This window comes from Heloderma suspectum, chromosome 2 (assembly GCF_057233095.1).
Source record: "Heloderma suspectum isolate Gila_16-S chromosome 2, 16-S_ref, whole genome shotgun sequence".
Classification (NCBI taxonomy): domain Eukaryota; kingdom Metazoa; phylum Chordata; class Lepidosauria; order Squamata; family Helodermatidae; genus Heloderma; species Heloderma suspectum.
In genome coordinates, this window is record NC_139459.1 from 11,747,800 (window position 1) to 11,774,548 (window position 26,749).

Genomic DNA, 26,749 nt, shown 5'->3' on the forward strand with positions numbered 1-26,749 from the left:
GGTAACCCCCTTGGTCAGCTACTTGCATGACTGCATCACAAACAATCTACCTTATGAGGGTCCCCAGTGTCCTCAATGTGACCTATTCACATTATTGGATTTTGCAGATAAAATTACTCAGAACTGCACCAACTTGGATGCCATATTTTCACCGAGTCAGAGATGGATGCAGCTAGGACACCAACCTAAGGATGTAAGCATGCTTTTTGGAGGACTGAAGCATACCACCTGTATCATAGATCCATGCTCATCTTGGCTTTAAAAACATGCCAGGACAGGACTAGCTGTCTGGATCTCAGAGGTAATAAATACTTCTTTGAGCAAAGCCATGGGGCCTCCTGTCCCTAATGAGGCAGGACTTAGGCTCAGACTGAAAGAGCCAGTTCTACAGTCTGTGGTAAAAACTGCCCTGTGGCTAATCTTCCATTTATTAGGAAGTTTCTGGAATGGGTGATGGCCTTCCAAAGCCAGGTAGTCTTCAAGGATATTACTTATTTGGATCCATTCCAATCCAGGTTCAGACCTGGTTTGGAGAGGGAAAGAGCCTTCGTCATAGGGTGGTATGGATTTTTTTTTAATCCATTCCATCTGTATTTCATGGATTGTCAGTCTTCTTTCATTCAGTCACCCACTCATAGATGGAATCACCTCCCCCACTTGGAAAAGTATCCCAAAGTGTCCAAAAATACATGAAAATTAGCATATTTTCCAGTAACTTTTGTTTTCATATGCCTAAATTTGCGTACAGTTCCTGAAAGTTTTTTTTTAAAAGTCCAAAAGTCTTTGGAATCTGCGTGATGCACAGTGAAATCCATGTGTCAAATTCATAGAAATTTGAAGTTCCTTGAATCCATTTCATATTTCTCCAATATCCCTGACATGGTCACTCTGGTGAATGACTTATGCTGGGGAACAGTCAGGGAGAATGTGACCCTGTTAGTTCTCCTGGACCTCTCAATGGCTTTCCTTACTATCAGCAATGGTATTTTTCTGAATTGCCTGCCTGGGCTGGTTTTGGGCGCATGGTGCTATGATGGTTCTGATCCTACCTGGCTGGTCAGAAGGTGGTGCTGGGGGATGTCTCCTCTGCCTGACGACCTTTGGCCTGTAGGGTACCTCAACGTTCTCTGACTTTGTTTTCCACCTGCTAATCCTAGGGAGGCTGTGGAATTCCTGAATAAGTGCTTAGAGGGGTTTTGGAGATGAGAGTAATCAAGCTGAAGGTTAATCCAGGCAAGATGGAAGTACATTAGGTAGGGCAATTCTGGATGGAGGGAATCAACTGATATTGTATGGAGTTACACTTCCCCTGAAGGACCAGATCTGTAGTATGAGTGGCCATCTAGACTCATCACTGACTGTGAAAGCACAGGTAGCAAGACAAGAGTGCCTTTTGCCAACATTGATTTGGACCCTATCTAGGGAAAGCGGATCCAGTTTCAGTTATACATGCTCTAGTTCCATCCAAATTGAACTACTGTAATGCACTCTACACAGGGCTGACTTCAAAGAAAACTCTGAAACCTCAGCTGGTACAGAATGCAGCCACTCGCATCCTTGCACAAGTAGACAATCAGATTATAATACACCTATTCTGCACCAACTGCACTGGTTGGCAGTGTATTTCCAGGCCCAATTCAAATTACTGGTTTTGATCTTTAAAACTCTAAAAAGTTTGGGTCCATCCAGGTTATTTGAAGGACCACCCAGAGTACAGGTCCTACACCCATATGAACCTGTCCATATCTTAAAATACTCCTCAAAGGTCCTACTTACTGGCCTACTTGTAAGATGAGCATGGTTGGTGGGCTCTTAAGAGAGTGGTGGCTCCTACCCTATGAAATTCCCATCTGAGAGATACTCAGCTCAGCTGGCTCTATCTGTAGCTGCTTTTAAAAGGGCTTTACTTGTTACTTCTGGCTTTTAATTGAAAAGGTTTTGTGGTATTTGATGCTGTTAGATATTTGAAATTGTATTTTATCTAACTGTCTTATTTTAACTTTTAAGGTACTTTTCTAATTTGATACTGAAACTTGCTGTTTTTGTAATGTAAGCCTCCTTGGAAAGGCTACAGTCTTAAAGGGTGTCTAGAAATATATCCAATAAGAATATAAAACAGGAATAAATAAACAGGTTCAGTTCATGTAGACCCCAAAATTCTGAACTGGGTGAGCTTGTTTTCAGATCTCCCCTTTTCTGAATCTCACTAGGAAGGATTCAAACCCCCTCCCCTTGCACTCCAAGAATCTGTGTGTGTCTAGTCACATCAAATGCCCCCATTCTTATGTATATATGTAGAGTTCCTCCATGCAAGAAAGGATCCTGATTGGACCAGGATCTGCCCTCATGGGGAGGAGCTCTAAGTGCATACCGGAATGCATGGACAGCAGCGTTGGCTGCCTGGTATGTTGGAGGTGGGAAGTAGAGCCAGTCCACATAGTCCTGCAAATTATCCTAGTACCGTCACTAATTGCTTAAGAAAATTAAGCACAGAAACCACCCACTGCATAGGAATGTTCCCATTTTTAAGGGAGCAATCCTCTGTGAGGATAGGCAGCCACCTCTGTCTGGACTCAAAGGCAACTGACTATCCAGTGCACAGGAGGAGAAGCATGGAGGGGATCCTTTCCTCCACACTCCAGCTGCCCTGCATTTGTGTCTGGACAGCCAACCGTGGCTGTCAAGCCATAGGACGTCAGAGCGTAGGATGGGGAAGCCAGAGGATGCACAGGAAGTGTCATACCAACTCTTCCACACTCCACTCCCCACCCTGCCTCTGGGAACATCCCCTTTTGCCCTGCTTTGCACTGCTCTTAGGAGCACAGGGCCTGGGTATGATCCACACTGCCCACAAAGCGGCAGGGGAGGGGGCGGAGAGGAGGTTCTCTGGGAACTGACCTCAGAGCGTGGGCCCCAAGGTCAGTTCCTGGAAACTGACCAACCTTATGGCTGTCTATCTGCTGTCTAGTGACCATAGGATTGTGCCCTAAATTACTTTTATTTAAAATATGTATACCCCATCTTTCTTCAAGGAGCCCATGCATCCCAGCTGTGAGCTTTTCTCTCTCTCCATCTCAATCTCTCCCTCCCCATTTTTTTTTAATCTGATGGGTTTTTTTTTAAAACAAACAAGCAAACAAACAAACATATGTGCTCTTAAGGAATGATCCACTGTTGGTCACTATTAGGTATATATTTCTCTTCCACCTCCACCTTTGATTCTCTTGAAAATAAATTTCAAGAGAAATTTGAAATAAAATACATTTCAAACAGATTTTAATATGATTTGATTTAATTCTACTGTATTATATTTATGTACAATTGCCAAACTATCAATGGGTGATAAGTGGTGTGCTATATAAAGAAAATTACCATTTAAGTAAAATATTACAATTATTCTTAGTCAATGTTGGAGGTTTAATGAATGAGTGGAGATAAATAAACAGCAAACAAACAAACAATGAATGCTACTTTCACTGCAGCAGTGAAATGATATTTTCCACTAATCATAGACCAGAATAAGGAAAGAACAGCAGTAGGGTTGGCGGAGAATTTCTCCCCGAAACTTCGGGGGGCAGAGCGCCAACGTGTTCGGCCCCCCGAACAAGTTTCGGGGAGAAATTCTCCGCACCCCCCTGCCCCCTGCACCCCCCCCCGGGATGGGACTTACCTTTGCCGAATGTCCCTCCCAGCGGCGGGTCCGGCCGGCGGTTCGGCGGGTCTTTGTCCGGGGCAGGAGCGGCAGCCGGTCTTTTGACCGGCTGCCGCCGCCGCCATTCCAATCAAAGAAAAAAAAAAACGCCCCTGTGATAGGCTACGTGACGATTAAAGTAGCCTATCACGGCTAGATTTGCAAAGTCAGCCATGATAGGCTACATAAATCGTCACGTAGTCTATCACGGGTGACTTAAAAAAAAAAAAAAAAGCGCGTACGGATAATGGCGGCCCCCATAGGGAGCTGCCATTCCCGTTCCTTATTTGGTCGCTGTAGTCTACGTAAATCTTTACATAGACTATGGCGAAAATAAGGGCAACGCTATTTGCATTGCCCTTATTTTCGCCGTAGTCTACGTAAAGATTTACGTAGACTACAGCGACCAAATAAGGAACGGGAATGGCGGCTCCCTATGGGGGCCGCCATTTGCATATGTGCTTTTTTTTTTTTTAAGTCACCCGTGATAGGCTACGTGACGATTCACGTAGCCTATCACGGCTGACTTTGCAGATCTAGCCATGATAGGCTACGTTAATCGTCACGTAGCCTATCACGGGGCCTTTTTTCTAAAAAAAAACCTTTTTATTTCGCGGCCGGGCGAGGCAAGGAGCCTCCTCCCCGGCCTGAATTTCGGCCGGGCGAGGTGGGAAGCCTCCCCCCCGGCCTGAATTTTGGCCGGGTGAGGCGGGAAGCCTCCCCCCCGGCCTGAACTTCGCGGGGGGAGCAGTGAAGCGCCTCCCCCCCACCGCGAAAAGCTTCGAGGACAGGTAAGGGACTTTCGTGCACTCCTAAACAGCAGTCCTTGGAAAGAATGCAGTATGCGGGAAAACAGTGCGTGAAGATTATAATTTTCTTCTTAGATGAACAAGCTTTAAAAAGCCCATTAACATATAATTACTGCCCCAAATGTAATGTCCTGAACAACCACAAAAGCTTGATTTAAAATCAAGGTTTACATTGATTGTGGAATACACACACACACACGCACACGCACACACACACACAGAGTGGCCCAAAAGTAGGTATACAGTATAGTTTATTTGCATTTTATTACATTGTTTATTACATTTACATTTGTTTAACACTGTTTAATCTCGTAAGCGCTTGAAATGTATTCCATTACATGACGTTTATTACATTTACACTCACTCTTCCCAACTGTCATTCTGACTCCACCCACACAACTTCTACTCACACATTCTCTCCCCCTCCCATCAACATTCTGAACAACTGTATACCTACTTTTGGGCCACCAGGTGTGTGTGTGTGTGTGTGTGTGTGTGTGTATCACTGTCTTGTGGTGAAGAGGCTTGCGTAACTCAGTGAAGCCATAAGCTATGCCGTGCAGGGCCACCCAAGATGGACAGGTCATGGCGGAGAGTTCTGACAAAATGTGGTCCACTGGAGAAGGAAATGGCAACCCACTCCAGTATTCTTGCCAAGAAAACCCCATGGTTTATCACAAGGCTAAAAGATATGACGCCGGAAGATGAGCCCCTCAGGTCGGAAGGTGTCCAATATACTACTGGGGAAGATCAGAGGGAATTTCCAAGTAGCGCCAGAAAGAGTGAAGCCAATCCTTTTGGCGGGGCCAAAGCCGAAAGGACACTCAGCTGTGGATGTGTCTGGTGGTGAAAAGAAAGTCCGATGCTGTAAAGAACAATATTGTTTAGGAACCTGGAATGTAAGGTCAACGAATCAAGGTAAGCTGGAGGTGGTCAAACATGAGATGGCAAGATTGAACATCGACATCTTGGGAATTAGCAAACTAAAATGGACAGGCATGGACAAATTTAATTCCGGTGACCATTGTATCTACTACTGTGGGCAAGAATCCCTTAGAAGAAATGGAGTAGCACTCATAGTCAACAAAAGGGTGGGAAAAGCAGTACTGGGGTACAATCTTAAAAATGATAGAATGATCTCAGTACAAATCCAAGGCAAACCATTCAACATCACAGTAATTCAAGTCTATGCCCCAACCACTGAGGCTGAAGAAGTTGAGGTTGACCAGTTCTATGAAGACCTACAACAACTTCTAGAACTAACACCAAAAAAAGATGTCCTTTTCATCATAGGAGATTGGAATGCTAAAGTAGGAAGTCAAGAAATCACCGGGATAACAGGCAAGCATGGCCTTGGTGTACAAATTGAAGCAGGACAAAGGCTAATAGAGTTTTGTGTTTTGTCAAGAGAACACGCTGATCATAGCAAACACTCTTTTCCAACAGCACAAGAGGCGACTCTACACATGGACATCACCAGATGGTCAATATCGAAATCAGATTGATTATGTACTTTGTAGCCAAAGATGGAGAAGCTCCATACAGTCAGTAAAAACAAGACCTGGAGCTGACTGTGGCTCAGATAGGGATGGCGGAGAATTTCTCCCTGAAACTTCGGGGGGCCGAGCGCCAACGTGTTTGGCCCCCCGAACAAGTTTCGGGGAGAAATCCTCCACACGCCCCCCGCCCCCCCCCCCGGGACGGGACTTACCTTCCCTGAATGTCCCTCCCGGCGGCGGGTCCAGCCGGCGGTTCGTCGGGTCTTCATCCGGGGTGGGAGCGGAAGCCAGTCTTTCGACCGGCTGCCGCCGCCGCCATTGCAATAAAAGGAAAAAAACCAAAAAACGTCCCCTGATAGGCTACGTGACGATTCACATAGCCTATCATGGCTAGATTTGCAAAGTCAGCCGTGATAGGCTACGTGAATCATCACGTAGCCTATCACGGGTGACTTAAAAAAAAAAAAGTGTGTACGGATAATGGCAGCCCCCATAGGGAGCCGCCATTCCCGTTCCTTATTTGGTCGCTGTAGTCTACGTAAATGTTTACGTAGACTACGGCAAAAATAAGGGCAACGCTTTTTTTTTTTTTTAAAGTCACCCGTGATAGGCTACGTGACGATTGACGTAGCCTTCCACGGCTGACTTTGCAGATCTAGCCGTGATAGGCTACGTGAATCGTCACGTAGCCTATCAGGGGGCATTTCTTTTCTTTTTTTTTACTTTCGCGTTCGCGGCCGGGTGAGGCGAGGCGCCTCCTCCCCGGCCTGAATTTCGGCCGGGCGAGGCGGGAAGCCTCCCCCCCAGCCTGAACTTCGCGGGGGGAGCAGCGAAGCGCTCCCCCCCACCGCGAACAAGCTGCGAGAAAAGGTAAGTGACTTTCGTCCACCCCTAGGCTCAGATCATGAGCTGCTTCTTGCAAAATTTCAGCTTAAATTGAAGAACGTCGGGAAAACCACTAAACCATTCAGGTATGACCTAAATCATATCCCTTTTGAATATACAGTGGAGGTGACAAATAGATTTAAGGGATTAGACCTGATAGACAGAGTGCCTGAGGAACTATGGACAGAGGTCCGTAACATTGTTCAGGAGGCAGCAACTCAATCCATCCCAAAGAAAAAGAAAGGCAAGAAAGCCAAGTGGCTGTCTGATGAGGCTTTACAAGTAGCTGAGGAAAGAAGGGAAGTGAAAAGCAAAGGAGAAAGGGGAAGATATAACCAACTGAAAGCAGAGTTCCAGAGAATATCAAGGAGAGACAAAAAGGCCTTCTGAAATGAACAATGCAAAGAAATCGAGGAAAACAACAGAATGGGAAAGACGAGAGATCTTTTCAAGAAAATTGGAGATCTCAAGGGAACGTTTTGTGCAAAGACGGGCATGATAAAGGACAAAGAAGGCAGGGACCTAACAGAAGCAGATGAGATTAAGAAGAGGTGGCAAGAATACACAGAAGAATTATACAGGAAAGATCTGAATGTCCCTGATAGCCATGATAGTGTGGTCACTGAACTTGAGCCGGACATCCTAGAGAGTGAAGTCTAGTGGGCCTTAGGAAGCATTAGTGATAACTGCAGACAGTGACTGTAGCCATGGAATTAAAAGACACTTGCTCCTTGGGAGGAAAGCTATGGCAAACCTAGACAGCATAGTAAGAAGCAGAGATCACCTTGCCAACAAAGGTCCACATAATCAAAGCTATGGTTTTCCCAGTAGTAACATATGGCTGTGAGAGCTGGACTATAAGGAAGGCTGAGCGCCGAAGAATTGATGCTTTCGAACTGTGGTGCTGGAGAAGACTCTTACGAGTCCCCTGGACTGCAAGGAGATCAAATCAGTCAATCCTAAAGGAAATCGACCCTGACTGCTCATTGGAAGGACAGATCCTGAAGGTGAAGCTCAAATATTTTGGCCACCAAATGCGAAGAGAAAACTCCCTGGAAAAGACCCTGATGTTGGGAAAGATTGAAGACAAAAGGAGAAGGGGACGGCAGAGAATGAGATGGCTAGATAGCATCACCGATGCAATGAATATGAACTTGAGCACGCTCCGGGAGAGAGCGGAGGACAGGAAGGCCTGGCGTGCTATGGTCCATGGGGTCACAAAGAGTAGGTCACGACTTAACGACTGAGCAACAACATACATATACATATACATATACGTATGTATGTATGTATGTATGTATGTCTATACATGCATAGAAGATCAGTGACATCAGAATAAGGATGCTTGGTGTGCAGAAAAGCATGCAATGAAGAGCTTGTTGGTGCATTTTGGTACATGTTATAGCCAATAACTCCAGTCTTCTTGGATAGCTGAGTTCCAATCTGTACCATGGATAATGTGTGGCCCTCCAGATATTTTACCCTGCAACTCCCGTCAGCCCTAGCCAGCATAGCTAAGGGTGGAGGCTGATGAGAGTTGTAGGCCAAAACATCTGGAGGGCCACACGTTGCCCACCCCTGCTACAGATGCTCATCCCAGGGGGTGACACAAAAACACAGAGACTCAAATACATATGAAAATTGCACAAAAACACAAGCCACACCACCAGCTGTCTCTGGAAACTCTACCAAAGCCCACTAAGCAGGGGCTGTGCTGGTGATGATGCCCACATGTCATCAATAAATGGAGGTAGCCAATGAGTTCAGGTGCACCAGGGGTCTCCACTATAGCGGGGGCCCCACTGGTGGAAAGCTCTTGACTTTAATGGGATGGGCGGAAATAGCCACCCATAAGAACATATGAAGAGTGATGCTGGATCAGACCAAGGGCCCATCTAGTCCAGCATTCTGTTCACACAGTGGCCAACCAGCTGTTGACGAAGAACCGAGAAGCAGGGCATGAGCGCAACAGCATCCTCCCACCCATGTTCATAGCCATCAAAACTAGTAGTCATTGATAGACTTTTCCTCCAGAAATTTGTCCAACCCCCTTTTAAAGCCATCCAAATAGGTGGCCATCATTACATCCTGTGGTAGCAAATTCCATAGTTCAAATATGCACTGTGTGAAGAAGTCCTTCTTTTTCTCTATCCTCAATCTCCCACCAATCAGCTTCATGGGATGACCCCTTTGGGTTCTAGTATTTTGTGAGAGGGAGAAAAATGTCTGCTTATCCACATTCTCTGCACCATGCATAATTTTGTAAACCTCTATCATGTCTCCCCTCACCCTCCTTTTTTCCAAGCTAAACAATCCCAGCTGTGGTGACCTTCTCTCATACGAGAGATGATCCAGCCCCTTGATCATTTTAGTTGCCCTTCTCTGCACTTTTTCCAGCTCTACAATCTCTTTTTTAGGTGTGGTGACCAGAACTGTACACAGTATTCCAAGAGTGGTCACACCATAGATTTGTATAGGGGCATTATGATGTTGGCAGTTTTATTCTCAATTCTTTTTCTAATTATGCCTACCATGGAGTTTGCCTTTTTTTTTACAGAGGCCGCACCCTGAGTTGACCTCTTCACTGAGCTGTCCAACACAACCCCAACACTGATGATCACCCCAGCTATGTCACTCTGACAGGGCATAGGATATGAGGTAGCTCAAATGTTTGTTTGTTTGTTTATTTATTTATTTATTTCATTTCTATACCACCCAATAGCCAAAGCTGTCTGGGCGGTTCACAAAAATTAAAACCAAACAGCACACAATAAAACAATATAAAATATATAGAACATTAAAACCACAATATAACAATGGAACCACAATAAAACCTAGCAGCAGTGCAGGAGCTTAAAATACAGATTTAAAACAGCAAAGCTAAAAGCTCAGAAAGCTAAAATGCTAAAATGCCTGGGAGAATAAAAAGGTCTTCACCTGGCGCCGAAAGGAATACAATGTGGGTGCCAGGCGAACCTCGCTAGGAAGCTCATTCCAGAGCCGGGGTGCCACAGCAGAAAAGGCCCTCCTCCTAGTAGCCACCCGCCTCACTTCCTTTGGCAGGGGCTCATGGAGGAGGGCTGCTGACGATGATCTTAAGGTCTGGGCAGGCACAGCAAGAGGGAGGGCAGGCACATGTTCAGTTACAGCACCACACCACAAAGATCGTATAGACCCCACACAGGAAAACAACAACTCAGGAATAGGATGTATGGCACGGGGCTATATCTCTCTGCAAGTTTCTGATTATTCTGTATGTTTCTGTAATAGCTCTTCTTACTCAATTTACAAAAACTGTTGCATTTTTTCTAATCAGCAATAATAGAACATATGAACTCTTAATAGAATTCTTCTGAGTGCAGAGCACAGTGCCGTTCCATGCTCCAAGGCAGCATGGAAGGAGGGGAAGGTCGGTTCTCTGGGAACCTATCTCAGAGTTCGGGCTCTGAGGTCGATTCCCAGAAACCCACATATCCTATGGCTGTCTAGCCACTGTCTAGTGGCCATAGGATTGCCCCCGTAATCAATTTAAATGTGTCTCAGTTTGAAGCCTGTGGTAGCATCATTGACCACTAGGTGTCAGACGTCCCTAACCAGCACAAAACTTTGTAGTTCATACAGTTTGCAACTTGGGGAGGTAGTCCAAGGGGCACAGTCCTATGCCTGCCCTCCCTCTTGCTGTGGGGCAGAGCCCCTCAGGGGAATGGAGTGGCGGGAGTCCTCCCTGAAGGGGCTTGTAGGGGCGTACCATGGCAGGGGTCATCTCTAGGGGTTCCAGCAGCCCTGGCACTTCCCAAAGAGTTCAGATTGCACTTAGCCATTAAGAAACTAGAAATGATACGTAAACCCACACACTTGGCAGGAAGCCCTGTTGAATACACTGGAACTTACTTCTGAATAGGCATATGTCGGATTGCACTTTTAGTCACTTTAGATGCCAGTAGTACCAACTATTGTCATGCATACTTACCTCACTAGACATACTATTAAAGATAAAGATCAATTGCATTTATTTGCTAACACATCTTTGAGAACTGGAATTCAAAATGGTTAATTAGCATCGCTGAACATGAGTCCATGTAGTCAGCACCAGACAGATTCAATAATGTTCAATTTCAGGGAATATGATGCTTCAAAGGAAAAGAATCCTAGGTTTCTCTCAGTGAATTAATAAAGTCCACCTTCTGCTTCTATTTCCTTAGACAAAAGCAAGTCTCTCTGGACTCTGAAATTGATTTTCCACAATAGCTAGGTGCATTTTCAGACACTCTCTTCTCTGCTTGTTCTTCCCTCCATTCTGCTCTTTAAGTGCTTTGGTGATTGCCCCTTGGCATTTACCAAAGTGCCATCTTGGCAGCCATCACTGTTGTTATAATGCAGAAACTGCACATTCCTGAAGCTAACTGTCAGGGTGCTGCTCTGTTTTCTGATGGACATCCCAACCTATGGTGAAGGGGCCAACCATTGTGCTGCAGCCAGGAAGGGGGTGGGAGGTTAAAATAGGGATGCGGAAAAAAAATGTTCAGTTCATATTTTAATGCAAACCTCTCTGATTTTGCACTTTCAAACCATGATGAGAAACGAAACTGAATTGTCATTTGAACTTGACAGATCTCTAAATTTTGCAATGAAATCCCCCTCCCCCACCCAGAAATGTGTATAAATATGCATCTATTAGGATAAATGACATTTAGGGCACAGTCCTATTGGGATAGACGGCCGCTTCCAAACTTGGAGGTGACCACCTATCCAATAGGGGTGCACGAAAGTCACTTACCTGGTCTCGCAGCTTTTCGCAGTGGGGGGGAGGCACTTCGCTGCTCTCCCCCCGAAGTTCAGGCCGGGGGGGAGGCTTCCCGCCTCGCCCGGCCGAAATTCAGGCCGGGGGGGAGGCTTCCTGCCTCGCCCGGCCGAAATTCAGGCCGGGGAGGAGGCACCTCGCCTCGCCCAGCCGCGAAATTAAAAGTTAAAAAAAAAAACTGCCCCCGTGATAGGCTATGTGACGATTAACGTAGCCTATCACGGCTACATCTGCAAAGTCAGCCGTGATAGGCTAAGTAAATCGTCATGTAGCCTATCATGGCTGACTTTAAAAAAAAAAAAGCGCGTACGCAAATGGCGGCCCCCATAAGGAGCCGCCATTCGCGTTCCTTATTTGGTCGCTGTAGTCTACGTAAATCTTTACGTAGACTACGGTGAAAATAAGGGCAATGCAAATAGCGTTGCCCTTATTTTCGCCGTAGTCTACGTAATCTTTATGTAGACTACAGCGACCAAATAAGGAACGTGAATGGCGGCTCCCTATGGGGGCCGCCATTATCCGTACGCGCTTTTTTTTTTTTTAAGTCACCCGTGATAGGCTATTTGACGATTTACGTAGTCTATCACGGCTGACTTTGCAAATCTAGCCGTGATAGGCTACGTTAATCGTCACATAGCCTATCACGGGGGCAGTTTTCTTTTTCTTTTATTGGAATGGCGGCGGCGGCAGCCGGTCGAAAGACTGGCTGCCGCTCCCGCCCCGGATGAAGACCCGACGAACCGCCGGCTGGACCCGCCGCCAGGAGGGACATTCGGGAAAGGTAAGTCCTGTCCCGGGGGGGTGCGGGGTGCGGGGGGGTGCGGAGAATTTCTCCCCGAAACTTGTTTGCTGAACACGTTGGCGCTCGGCTCCCCGAAGTTTCGGGGAGAAATTCTCCCCCATCCCTACTATCCAATGCAGGGCAGGAGCAGTGCAGAGGGGATCTTCCCCTCCTCGCTTCAGCCACCCTGCATTCATGGCTAGACAGCCGATTTCAGCTGTCTATCCATGGGAAGTCAGAGCAGGGGGAGGGATGCTGGATGAGTGGACAACACATAGAAAGCATCAGAACGGCACTTCTGCCCTCCCTGCCCCAGCCCACCTCCAAGAATGCCCTGTTTTTGCCACTCCGTGCTCCTCTTACGAGAGGGAGGGGGTGGAGGTTGGAACCAACCTATCCTATGGCTGTCTAGCTGCTGATTGGCAGCTATAGGATTGCACCCTTAAACATGTTTTCAGGAAAATTGCTTGTAAAAAAGGTGTCTATTAGGTAAAAGTGCATGCCAAAATGCATGTATTAGGAGAACTGTGCAGAATAACGCTCATGACTTGTGATGTGAAGGGTTGTTTGTGCTGTTTTGGTTTTGGTCTTTAAATCTCAACGTTCATGATGAACTTGGAGAAATTCTCCAAGTTTGGGATGAATCTGATTCCCACTGGGAAAAATGAGAAATGCAGATAACCCAACACTGACAGATTTCTCAATCACAATTAAAAAGGCTATAGAGGAGGGGATGGTCTCATGTAACAGAACCTCTGTCCCTAACATGCTCTCTCTCACTTCCACTCACATTGTTAAAACTTTTGGGGGTTCCCTTGAAATTTACAGTTTCATTGGCAGCTCAGGTCGTTCATACAGAGAAACTACTCACTTGTCCAGCAGTATCCAGAATGTCCAAATATGCAGGTTCATCATCTATTCGTACTTGTGTTTTATAAGCATCCTCTGGGTAGGGTGTGGGGGAAGCATAAGAGAAAGAAAATAAACATGATGGGCAGGATTCTATAAATTCTAAGCTAAAGGGGGAAACGAAACAAAATTCAGTGGCAATGCAGCTTTACATTCTGTGACAAGAAAAGAGGAATTCCACAATCTTTGTGAATTATGCATATTAAGAAAAATGCATCATTTGCCTTCCTTTGCTTAATTTCTTCTGCTTCTACTGAGAGTGGAGCAGGTATAGGCACTATACTGTACACTGACTTTGACGTCAACATTTGAAGATTGAAAACCTTATGCAGATACTCTGGTTCCTGAGAATAAATGAGGCATTGCCCAGACAGTTTCTGGGTTATTTCTACTTCGACAGCACAGGCTTAAATAATCACTTACAGATCAGGAAACTCCATCTGATTTATATATATATATATATATATATATATATATATATATATACACACACACACACACACACACACGCACACACAGAGTCAGGGTGATAGCTACAGACCTTTCGGGGGGGGGTCAAAGGCAAACAAGGCATGACGGCTGTTGCACTCCACCTCAAATGGCTACAGAAGTAGTTGCTTGACCATCCATGTGAAGCTGTCCTATAGGATAGAAGGGTCCTATAGTCTAAGCCTGTGCACTGAGGCAGGTTTGAAGGTTCACATCAAAAAAACTCAGCCCTAATATTTTAGACTCCTCTGTGGTTTCAAACGTTCTACCTTCAGAAACATGCCCCCTCCACCTGTCCATGCATTCATTGAATGTGTGAGAGAGGATTGGGTCCCTGCCAACTAGCCATTCTTACTGACATTGTGTTGTTGTTGTTTTTTACAATGGAGTAATCTTTATTGTACAGAAACAAAAGCCATGAGGATGAAATAATATGGAATAAAATACCATTGTATAATATCAGCAATATACAAAGAGCTACTAGCAGAACATAAGTGTATATTAGGGCTGTGCATGGACCTCTCGCTCTGACTTAGAAGCTGCTTTGGGGCTTCCAAGGAGGGCCCAATTCGGCTAAGGCTAAGTCAGGGGCCTACGAAGCCAAAGAGGGATTCGGACATCCGAATCCCCCTTCGCCCCTACCCAACACGCTGTGCAGCCCCCAGCTTCTTACCTGGGTCCTTGTTCCATGAGGGGGGGGTGCCACCGCCAGGGGAGCCACGGCTGCTGGTGCCACCAGGGGAGCCACTGCCGGGGCTGCTAGGGAAATTGCTGCCCATCGCAGCCTGCCAACCGCTGACGGGCACAAGGGCAGGAGTCGCCCTCCAACTACGCTCTCCCCTTCCTTGGAAGGAGGGGCAGGCATCTGGTTAGAGGCTAACTCCTGCCAATGGGGGAAGCAGCTGCCACTGCCACCACCAGCTCCTAGGCCCCCTGGATGCACCCCAGCAGCCATCTTGTTCTGGGGAATGGGGGGAGCCATTTCCCCCTGCTTTTATGCCATGGCTGTGCCCATGAGTGGCAGATGCACGATTTTTCTGGTCCAGTCCATGGAGGAAGATGTGCTCTGTGATTGGATGGTGGTCTGGGGGATTTGCTCTGCAAAAATTGTATGAAATCAAGAGGACTGCTTTTTGATTCTATGGATCCTTCTCTTACCCAGTCCCCAAAGCATGCACTTTCTTCTCAGCTGCATTCTGCCAAAGGAGAGTGGGAAGGGTGAAGGCTTCCTCTGCCATGCCTGGCAGAGACTGGGGCAGTTGCTCCCAGTGGCCACAGCAGAGTTAGGATAGGACTGGAGCAGAGAGAGGAATGCCATGGAGCTTCCCCCTCAGCTCCTGTCCCATACTGCTGCTGCCCCTGCCGCCACCACCATTACACAGAACGGCAGCTTGTCAGGGCAGTGTGTTCAAGCTGTGGTCACTATCCCGAATCTCTGCTGCAGGTTTCTTTGAAGTGCCAAACAACCCTGATTCAGAAGAATCACCCGCTCAGCCTCTCTACAGCTGGATACACACCTTACCTGGCAGGCAGGCAGGCTGGAAGAGGTTATGTTTTAAAAATCTGCTTTTATTTATTTCTAGCACACCCTGAACGAGTACTTTGAATGCATTACACCCAGTGGGTGCTGCTCTGAGTGCAGCAACAGTCTGATTTTCTCCTTGAAAACTGGGGCTGAGTCTGAGAAAGACTGTGGGGAAGGGGGCATTGTCGTCGTCTCTGACATTTCTGCTTATCGGACTGCTCCAATGCCTCCGAGATGAGTAAAACCTGGAGGAATGAGGGGATGAGCACAAGTAAAAGGAAGAGGGCCAGTCCTTTCTGGAGAAGAAGGAATGTTTGGGCAAACGGGCTCCACTGAGCCAGTGTGCGTTTAAGGGAAAGCTCAGAGTCAGGTAGAGGCAGGCAGGTGGAAGCTGGAAGACAGACCCCCACGTGCGCTGGATGGTGCAAACAAGCTATAGCCACCAAGCCCAGCTATTCCACCCAGGCATGGGGCACGGGGCAGGCAGGCGACCTGGTTGATCCCACAAGGCTTGTGTGAAAGATAAGCCATGCATACACATGGCCATTACAGTGAAACTGGGAAAGGCTCGTTAAATCCGTTACGGTTTGAGAGCCAGCGTGGTGTAGTGGCAAGAATGTTGGACTGGGAGTCAGGAGATCCAGGTTCTAGTCCCCACTCGGCCACGGAAGCTCACTGGGTGACTTTGGGCCAGTCACAGCCTCTCAGCCCAACCCACCTCACAGGGTTGTTGCTGTGAGGATAAAATGGAGAAGGAAGATTGTGTAAGCTGCCTTGGGTTCCTTAAGGAGGAAAAAAGGTGGGATATAAATGTAATAAATACATAAATGGTACCTTTGGGTGGGGCGGGGCAGGCAGGTGGATGTGCTGAGGTTTATATCAGATTGTGGTAATGAAAATGTGATGCCCTTCCTGACTCAGAGAATGACAGAAACTAACCAAAATAAAGAGAAACAGCAGGCTGAGTGAGTTTGCCGCTCAGTTGCTTGAGGGCTGGAGGGAGAGGTAGCCCCGCCGGTGACCCAGGGAGTTGACGACGAATAACAATACAGGACTCTTTTGAGGCCCACTAATGGGAAGGAATGACTACACTTCCCTTAAAGTAACATCCCTGGGAGGACAATTCTGATGCCAAGGGAGCTGTGGGGGAAAACAAATCAATTATGGACAGTATGACCGGCCATGACTACAAAGGAGGGAATGTAATAAGAGGAGATTAAAATGCAGTAATGAGATGGCCCTGTCTGGATGAGTACATGGTAAATCCTTTAACAAAAGTCCATGGGAGGGCAATTCTGTGGCCAGGGAGGCAGTGGGGGTTGGTAATGCTTATTTATTGTTTTCTTATTCTTCTTTTTCTGCTCATGAAGCCTATATTATAGGTCCTGCCATTAAACATTCCGTACTCTGAATACTGAATGTAATGCAGAGATGGCAGTGGGTACCTGGGTTGCGCTTTGGCCAATAAAGAAGATTGAGTGTGAGACCTCCCACCCTTAGTCTGCAGAGCAGAAGGCTCTCTCAAGTGGGTATACAGGTGAGGAGACATGGGCAAGAAAAGGACAGCAGTGCCTCAAAAGCCAACAGTGCCTTGCCCACTGGGGGATCTGATGCTTGTCAAGGGAAGCATGACGGACAGTACCTTGCCCACCGCGCAGCAGACTCTTGGCAGCAGAAAGTGCTGGCTCTCGGGAACAGTTTAAGTTGATAGTCATAATGGCTGTCTTATCGATATAATCTTTGTGGTTTCTGCTCCTGTTACATGTACTAGAGTTGCCCCAGTTAAAAAGGTCATAGTTCTTTCCTTATATAACTTGCAGTGTTAACACCAAGCTGGGACTGGGTAACTGGGAGAGCAGTGGCTTGCCCACCAGAACATCTGAATCTTGGTAAGGGAAGCAGGACAGACAGTGCCTTGCCCACTCAAAGTTATTCTTGAGATGGGACTAGTAGCCCAACAGGGCATATTCTTGCTGGAAGACCCGCCTGTGGTCAGGCAGTTGGACATGGAAATAAACCAAGGCCAAGACCTTCAGGATTGCACTTACACAGGGGAACACCCTGAGGGGTGACTGCAGCTCTTGGGCCCAACACCAAGAGCAAACAAAGGAGCAAAACAGAAAGAAAACTGACTTCAAGCCAAAGGGAAGAAGGAGGGGATTAACACTGCATTGTTCACTGGGACTTGAAACTGGAGAATGAAGCACTCTCTTATTGCCTCAGTAATTAGGGGTGTATGAAAGTCCCCTTACTTGGCTCTGCCAGGTTCTGCTGGGGGGGGGAGGTGCTCCGTGCCTCCCCCCCCCCCAGAATCCTGGCTGGCCAGCTCCGCTCCGCAGGGATTCCACAGAGCCGCCGGCTAGCTCCGCCAGCAGCTGGACATCCAGCCACTGGCTAGCAGGGACGCAAACGGCGGCAGCCATATCCACCGCCGTTTGCGTCCCTGTAGTCAGCCGTGATAGGCTACGTAAAGACTGACATAGCCTATCACGTTTGGCTTAAAAAACAACAACAACGCACGTATGCAAATGGCGGCGGCTACGGCCGCCACCATTTGTGTTCCTTATTTTTGGCCGTCTTAGTCTACGTAAATATTTACGTAGACTAAGACAGCGAAAATAAGGGGGAACGCAAATAGCACCCGCTACGCTATTTGCGTTCCCCTTATTTTCGCCATCGTGGTCTACGTAAATATTTATGTAGACTAAGACGGCCAAAAATAAGGAACGCAAATGGCAGCGGCCATAGCCGCCGCCATTTGCGTACGCTTTTTTTTTAAAGCCAGACGTGATACACTACGTAAGTCTTTACGTAGCCTATCACGTCTTGTAAAAAAACCCCAAAAAACAAAGCAACAAGAAGACTGCAAATGGCAGCGGTGGCAGCTGGTCGGAAGACCAGCCGCCGCTGCCGCTGCTGCCAGAGCCACCGCCGCCCGGAAGATCTGCCCCAGGTAAGTCTCATCCCAGGGGGATCTGCGGGGGGGCGGGGGGGGCAGGCCGTTCCGCCACAGATTTCAGGGGGCCGAATGCACTGGCATTTAGCTCACTGAGATCCGTGGTGGAATTCTCTGCCATCCCTATCAGTAATGCAGGAATCTACTGTTTTGAAACAAAAAAACCACCAACTCAAGGTGGGGACATTGACATTAGAATACCACCACCACCACCAACAACAACAACAACAGAGTCTGTTCTCTGGAGACTCTTTCCCTGAGGGCGGAAGACAACACAGCCTGCCTGTCAGGAGGGCCCATCCACATACCAGACCCATGACATCTCAGGAGAATTGGAGGGAGACATAGAGATGCTATGGCATCCCCTTACATTCAGAGCTAGCTTCTGTCACTGAGCGCAGAGAATGACATAATTAAGTATGGAGGAGGACGATATACTCTGATACATGCAGATACTTGCTGATACAGACATGATAGCATCATCCCCTTGGGTAAAACCATTGTTGGGTTAGTGTACTGGAGCTCAGCAAAATGGTAATACCAAAAACAGTACAAATAACTCCTAGTTATCACAATTGCAAGAATAACTGGAATGCCACATCTGACTCAAAGAAAGACAAAGGAAAGCAGCTCAAAGAAGGAGAAACAGCTCAGTTAGTGTGCTTGTGTGTGCAGGTGACTCACCTGAGGGATTGAGCGTGGGGTAGCCTAGCAGGGGCAGGTTGACTGTGAGGAAGACCACCTGCTCCACTAAGACAGCGTCCAAGCAGGAATGGTGGGGTGTCACCACAACACCCTCCATGGAGAACACCCTTGGGACATGGTGGGTGGGTAGCTGAGTCTTTCCCTGGCCACAGAAGCCAAGGCCAGCCAAAATAGGCTGCAGGGTGACCAGTAGGCCATAGGGTCTGTGGAACGCCTCCCCCCCCCCCACCAATCACCCTGTCAAAAAGGTAAGTGACTTTCGTACATCCCTACACACAGTGAAGTGTTATTGGAATAGGAAGGTAACTAATATATACTATGTGTCTCTAGGGATGGACAAAAGGGACTTACCTTGTCCCGCAGCTTGCTTCGCGGTGGGGGGGAGGCACTTCAGTTCTCCCCCCAAAGTTCAGGTGAGGGGGGGAGGCGCCCCGCCCCACCTGGCCGAAATCCAGGCCGGGGGGGGAGGCGCCCCATCCCTCGCCAGTGAAATTCAGGCCAGGGAGGAGCGCCCCGTCTTCCCGGCCGCGAAAAAAAATGTAAAAACAAAAACAAAAACACACACCCGTGATAGGCTACGTAACGATTTGCGTGGCCTATCACGGCTAGATTTCCAAAGTCAGCCATGATAGGCTACGTAAATTGTCACGTAGCCTATCACGGGTGACTTTGGAAAAAAAAAGCGCGTACGCAAATGGCGGCACCCATGGGCACTGCCATTTGCGTTCTTTATTTTGGCACGTCTAGTCTACGTAAAGATTTACGTAGACTACAGCGAAAATAAGGGCAACGCAAATAGTGTTCCCTTATTTTTGCCATAGTCTACGTAAATCTTTACGTAGACTGTTGTTGTTGTTGTTGTTCAGTCGTTCAGTCGTGCCCGACTCTTCGTGACCCCATGGACCATAGCACGCCAGGCCTTCCTGTCCTGCGCTCTCTCCCGGAGCGTGCTCAAGTTCATATTCATTGCATCCGTGATGCTATCTAGCCATCTCATCCTCTGCCGTCCCCTTCTCCTTTTGCCTTCAGTCTTTCCCAGCATCAGGGTCTTTTCCAGGGAGTTTTCTCTTCGCATTAGGTGGCCAAAATATTGGAGCTTCAGCTTCATTATCTGTCCTTCCAATGAGCACTCAGGGTTGATTTCCTTTAGGATGGACTGATTTGACCTCCTTGCAGTCCAGGGCACTCGTAAGAGTCTTCTCCAGCACCACAGTTCGAAAGCATCAATTCTTCGGCGCTCAGCCTTCCTTATAGTCCAGCTCTCACAGCCATACATTACTACTGGGAAAACCATAGCTTTGATTAGATGGACCTTTGTCGGCAAGGTGATGTCTCTGCTTCTTACTATGCTGTCTAGGTTGGCCATAGCTTTCCTCCCAAGGAGCAAACGTCTTTTACTTTCATGGCTACAGTCACCATCTGCGGTGATCTTGGAACCCAAGAAAGTAAAATCTGTCACTGCTTCCATTTCTTCCCCTTCCATATGCCAGGAAGTGATGGGGCCAGATGCCATGATCTTCGTTTTTTTAATGTTGAGTTTCAAACCAGCTTTTGCACTCTCCTCTTTCACCCTCAACAAGAGGCTCTTTAGATCCTCTTCGCTTTCTGCCATTAGGGTGGTATCGTCTGCATATCGGAGGTTGTTGATAATTCTCCCAGCAATCTTAATTCCGACCTCTGATTCATCCAACCCGGCATTTCTCATGATGTAATCTGCATATAAGTTAAATAAGCAGGGTGACAATATGCAGCCTTGTCGTACTCCTTTCCCAATTTTGAACCAATCGGTTGTTCCATGTCTGGTTCTTACTGTTGCTTCTTGACCCTCGTACAGGTTTCTCAGGAGACAGGTAAGGTGGTCTGGTACTCCCATCACTTTCAGAATTTGCCACAGTTTGTTGTGATCCACACAATCAAAGGCTTTAGCATAGTCAATGAAGCAGAAATAGACGTTTTTCTGGAATTCTCTTGCTTTCTCCATGATGCAGCGAATGTTGGCGATTTGATCTCTAGTTCCTCTGCCTCTTCTATACCCAGCTTGTACTTCCGGTAATTCTCGGTTCGCATACTGCTGAAGCCTAGCTTGTAGGATTTTGAGCATCACCTTGCTGGCATGTCAAATGAGCGCAATTGTGCGGTAGTTTGAACACTCTTTGGCGTTGCCCTTCTTTGGAATTGGAATGTAAACTGACCTTTTCCAGTCTTGTGGCCACTGTTGAGTGTTCCAGATTTGTTGGCATATTGAATGCAGCACTTTAACAGCATCATCTTTTAGGATTTTAAATAGCTCGGCTGGAATACTGTCATCTCCGCTAGCTTTGTTGTTACTAATGCTTCCTAAGGCCCACTTGACTTCACTCTCTAGGATGTCCGGCTCAAGTTCAGTGACCGCACTATCATGGCTATCAGGGACATTCAGATCTTTCCTGTATTGTTCTTCTGTGTATTCTTGCCACCTCTTCTTAATCTCATCTGCTTCTGTTAGGTCCCTGCCTTCTTTGTCCTTTATCATGCCCGTCTTTGCACAAAACGTTCCCTTGAGATCTCCAATTTTCTTGAAGAGATCTCTAGTCTTTCCCATTCTGTTGTTTTCCTCCATTTCTTTGCATTGTTCATTTAAGAAGGCCTTCTTTCTCTCCTTGCTATTCTCTGGAACTCTGCATTCAGTTGGGTATATCTTCCCCTTTCTCCCTTGCTTTTCGCTTCCCTTCTTTCGTGAGCTACTTGTAAAGCCTCATCAGACAGCCACTTTGGTTTCTTGCATTTCTTTTTCTTTGGGATGGATTGAGTTGCTGCCTCCTGAACAATGTTACGGACCTCCGTCCATAGTTCCTCAGGCACTCTGTCTATCAGGTCTAATCCCTGAAATCTATTCCTCACCTCCACTGTATATTCATCAGGGATATGATTTAGGTCATACCTGAACGGTTTAGTGGTTTTCCCGACGTTCTTCAATTTAAGCCGAAATTTTGCAAGAAGCAGCTCATGATCTGAGCCACAGTCAGCTCCAGGTCTTGTTTTTACTGACTGTATGGAGCTTCTCCATCTTTGGCTGCAAAGGACATAATCAATCTGATTTCGATATTGACCATCTGGTGATGTCCATATGTAGAGTCGCCTCTTGTGCTGTTGGAAAAGAGTGTTTGCTATGATCAGCATGTTCTCTTGGCAAAACTCTATTAGCTTTTGTCCTGCTTCATTTTGTACACCACGGCCATGCCTGCCTGTTATCCCGGTGATTTCTTGACTTCCTACTTTAGCATTCCAATCCCCTAAGATGAAGAAGACATCTTTTTTTGGTGTTAGTTCTAGAAGGTGTTGTAGGTCTTCATAGAACCGATCAACCTCAGCTTCTTCGGCCTCAGTGGTTGGGTCATAGACTTGAATTACTGTGATGTTGAATGGTTTGCCTTGGATTCGTACTGAGATCATTCTATCATTTTTAAGATTGTACCCCAGTACTGCTTTTCCCACCCTTTTGTTGACTATGAGTGCTACTCCATTTCTTCTAAGGGATTCTTGCCCACAATAGTAGATATGATAGTCACCTGAATTAAATTCGCCCATGCCTGTCCATTTGAGTTCGCTGATTCCCAAGATGTCGATGTTCAATCTTGCCATCTCATGTTTGACCACCTCCAGCTTACCTTGATTCATTGATGTGACATTCCAGGTTCCTAAACAATATTGTTCTTTACAGCATCGGATTTTCTTTTCAGCACCAGACACATCCACAGCTGAGTGTCCTTTCGGGTTTGGCCCAGCCGCTTCACTCTTTCTGGCGCTACTTGGAAATACCCTCTGCTCTTCCCCAGTAGCATATTGGACACCTTCCGACCTGAGGGGCTCATCTTCCGGCGTCATCTCGTTTAGCCTTGTGATACATTCCATGGGGTTTTCTTGGCAAGAATACTGGAGTGGGTTGCCATTTCCTTCTCCAGTGGACCACATTTTGTCAGAACTCTCTGCCATGACCTGTCCGTCTTGGGTGGCCCTTCACGGCATAGCTTATGGCTTCATTGAGTTACGCAAGCCCCTTCGCCACAACAAGGCAGTGATCCATGAAGGGGTTACGTAGACTACCCCTGTCCAAATAAGGAACGCAAATAAGGAACGCAAATGGTGGTGCCCTTGGGGTGCCGCCATTTGCGTATGTGCTTTTTTTTTTCCCCCAAAGTCACCCGTGATAGGCTACGTGATGATTCACGTAGCCTATCACGGCTGACTTTGGAAATCTAGACGTAATAGGCTATGTAAATCGTCACGTAGCCTATCACAGGTGTGTGTGTGTTTTTACTGTACTTTTTTATTTTGTAATGGCGGCGGTGGCAGCCAGTCGGGAGACCAGCCGTCGCCTCCACCCCTGCCAAAATGCCGCCGAACCACTGCCGGGACCAGCCACCGAGGGGGACAATCGCCGAAGTTAAGTCCCATCCCGGGGGGGGGGGCGGGGGGCCGGTGGAGAATTTTCCCAACACTTTCAGGGGGCCGAATGCGTCGGCACTCTGCCTCATGAAGATTCGTGGGGAAATTCTCCGCCACCCCTATGTGTCTCATGCTTTTTCCACACTGCCTTGAAATTTGAATTTCTAGTGTTGGTGTAACTACAACTAAGCATGCACACATACATGTGCACAGACTCACAAGTGATAAAGAAAGGCAGAGCTACCTAAGCATATGATGGGTGTCTTTAATTTATTGTTTTGTATTTCATGTTTTTTTTATGAAAAGCAGGTTAACTTTAAGAAATACAGGATGACAGTGCAGGCGATAAGAGCCAAGAGCAAGCGAACAACAATAATAGTAGTAGTAGTAACAAAAACAACAACAACCTTCTTTAATTTCTATTTGGGGAGGATCAACACAGAGAAGAAACAGATGTAGGGATGTACGAAAGTCACTTACCTTTCTGCGGATTATGTTAATGGTGGGGGGGAGGTGTTCCGTCCCTCCCCCCGGAATCCTTGACGGGGGGAGGCGATCCATTCCTCCCCCCTGGAATCCTTGAAAGCCAGCTGTGCTCTGCAGCTGCTCTGTGGAGCAGCTGGCCAGGCCCAGGCCAGGGCCATCCACAGCCAGATTTCCGGCCGCAGAGGGCTTTGGGTAAGGAAAAACAACAACAACGTGTACGCAAATGGTGGCGGCTACGGCCGCCGCCATTTGTGTTCCTTATTTTTCTTCGTCTTAGTCTATGCAAATATTTCTGTAGACCTGTAGGCCATTTGCGTACACCTTTTTTTTTTTTACCCAGACGTTTAGGCTACGTAAAAACTTACGTAGCCTACCACATCTGGGGAAAAAAAAAGTGTATGCAAATGGTGGCAGCTACAGCTGCCGCCATTTGTGTTCCTTATTTTTCTTCGTCTTAGTCTATGCAAATATTTCTGTAGACCTGTAGGCCATTTGCGTACACCTTTTTTTTTTTACCCAGACGTTTAGGCTACGTAAAAACTTACGTAGCCTACCACATCTGGGGAAAAAAAAAGTGTATGCAAATGGTGGCAGCTACAGCTGCCTCCATTTGTGTTCCTTATTTTTCTTCGTCTTTTTTTTTTTTTTTTACAGAGACGTGATAGGCTACGTAAAAACATATGTAGCCTATCACTTCTGTGTAAAAAAAAGAAAAAGAAAAAGATAAGACTGCAAATGGCAGTGGCGGCGGCCAAAGCTGCTGCCGAAACCGCCTCCGGAGCCGCTGCCGCCCGGAACATCCGCCCAAGGTAAGTCTTGTCCCCGGGGGTAATCCGTGGGGGGGCGGGGGGCAGGCCGTTCTGCCACAGATTTCGGGAGGCCGAATGCACTGGCATTCGGCCTCACCGAGATCCATGGCGGAATTCTCTGACATCCCTACACAGATGGTTTTCTTCATCACGGGTGTGGGGGGACAACCAAACACTACACACATAGGCTGCTATAATATGTCTTTCTTTAGGGATTTAGAAAGCAAGAAAAAACTAAATGCTTGAATATGACTTAAAAGGGGTGCGGGGGGGGGCATGCCCAGAAATCAACGTTTGCTTTTAAAAATTGAGATAAGACTGGGTTTTTAAAAAACTAAAAGGGACAGAGTTGACAGACAAAAAAACACACACAAGGAAATAGAATGAAGAAACCAGAAATGGGGGGGTCGATCTTACAACAGACACAGCCTTTTCTGGAGTCCAAGCAACATAAACAAACACAGGAATGCCTGGGTAGTGGGGACCGTAGCAGCAACAAGTGAGGGAAAGTTATGCTTATTTGAAAAAAATGGAAGGGAGAGATGAATATGTCTAATACAAATAATGAACGAGTTGGAGGTAGAAAGAAATAGGTGAAGGAGGCTGGAAAGGGTGCTGCAAAGACACCATCCCAAAGGGGGTGGACAAGCAAAGGAGCAAGGGAATGATCCCACTGCAACCAAGCTGTTCTTTTTTAATTTAAACATTGAGGAAAGCCTAATGGTGATCAAAAACGAAGAAATAGAAGGAACAACTCCAAGGAATGTGCATGCATGTGCGGACACACCCACACCCACTAACATCTACCCATACACCAACCCTCTCCCAAAGACACGGCTAGTGTAATAACCTAATGCAGCCTTTTGTTGAAGTATATATACCCCCTTCTCCACCACACTCTCTGATTGGAAACTGCTGGAGTCAGTTCTGGCGGAGAGTTCCTGTTCACCAATGCACACTCCGTCCTCCTCCTGCTCTCGCCTTCCCACCTCCCGCTGCCTCCCTGTGTCCACTGGCCTGCCCCCTCCCTCCTCTCTCCTCCTGCCCCTCTGTGTGAGCTTTCAGAAGTTGGTTGGTACATTTAGTTGATAGACACATGCCTGCGCTCACATTCAGAGCTTCTAACAGGGCATGCCTGCATGCTTTCTGACCAAAAATGAATTTTTCATAACCCCTATATGGTGCCCAGTGATCCACAAATGCAGTTTGAAACAGCACACACAAGACACAGGATTATGACCTCAGGTGTGATCCATGCTGTCTTTCTGGGAGGTTTTTGTTTGAATGTATGGGTGGTCATCCTTTGGTCCTCCAGACATTTTATGCTACAGCTCCCACCAGTTCTAGCCACCATAGCCAATGGTGGGGGTGGCATGAAGGGAGGGCTATAAGTTGCCCATCACTGTTTTAATGGACATATTCTATTTTAACTAGGGATGTCAGAGAATTTTGCCACGAATCTTGGGGAGGCTGAAAGCCAGCGCATTCGGCCCCCCGAAATTGGTGGCAAAACGGTCTGCCCCCCCGCCCCCCCCGGGACGGGACTTACCTTGGGCGAATCTTCCTGGTGGCGGTGGCTCCGGTGGCAGTTCGGTGGCAGTTCGGAGGAGGAGGTGGCTGCGGCGGCCGGTCTTCCAACCGGCTGCCACCGCTGCCATTTCCAGTAAAAGAAAAAACACGTGATAGGCTACGTAAAGATTTACATAGCCTATCACGGCTAGATTTTTAAAGAATACTGTGATAGGCTACGTAAATGTTTACGTAGCCTATCTACACTATTTGCATTCCCCTTATTTTCGCCATCTTAGTCTATGTAAATGTTTACGTAGACTAAGACGTGTCAAAATAAGGAACGCAAATGGCAGTGCCCATGGGTGCGTACGCGCGTGTGTGTTTTTCTTCTTTTAAATCAGCCGTGATAGGCTATGTAAACATTTACGTAGCCTATCACGGCTGACTGCAGGGAGGGACGCAAACGG

At 47.1% G+C, this 26,749-nt stretch overlaps 1 protein-coding gene across 1 annotated transcript in view; it reads right to left on the reverse strand.

Moving 5' to 3' along the window:
* Window positions 1-26,749, reverse strand: part of RIT2 (Ras like without CAAX 2) — a 410,019-nt gene that overhangs the window by 192,087 nt on the left and 191,183 nt on the right. Inside the window, exon 3 of the mRNA XM_084832009.1 lies at window positions 13,338-13,411. Coding sequence (XP_084688135.1) covers window positions 13,338-13,411 — 74 coding nt within the window. The remainder of the gene's footprint in view (window positions 1-13,337; window positions 13,412-26,749) is intronic.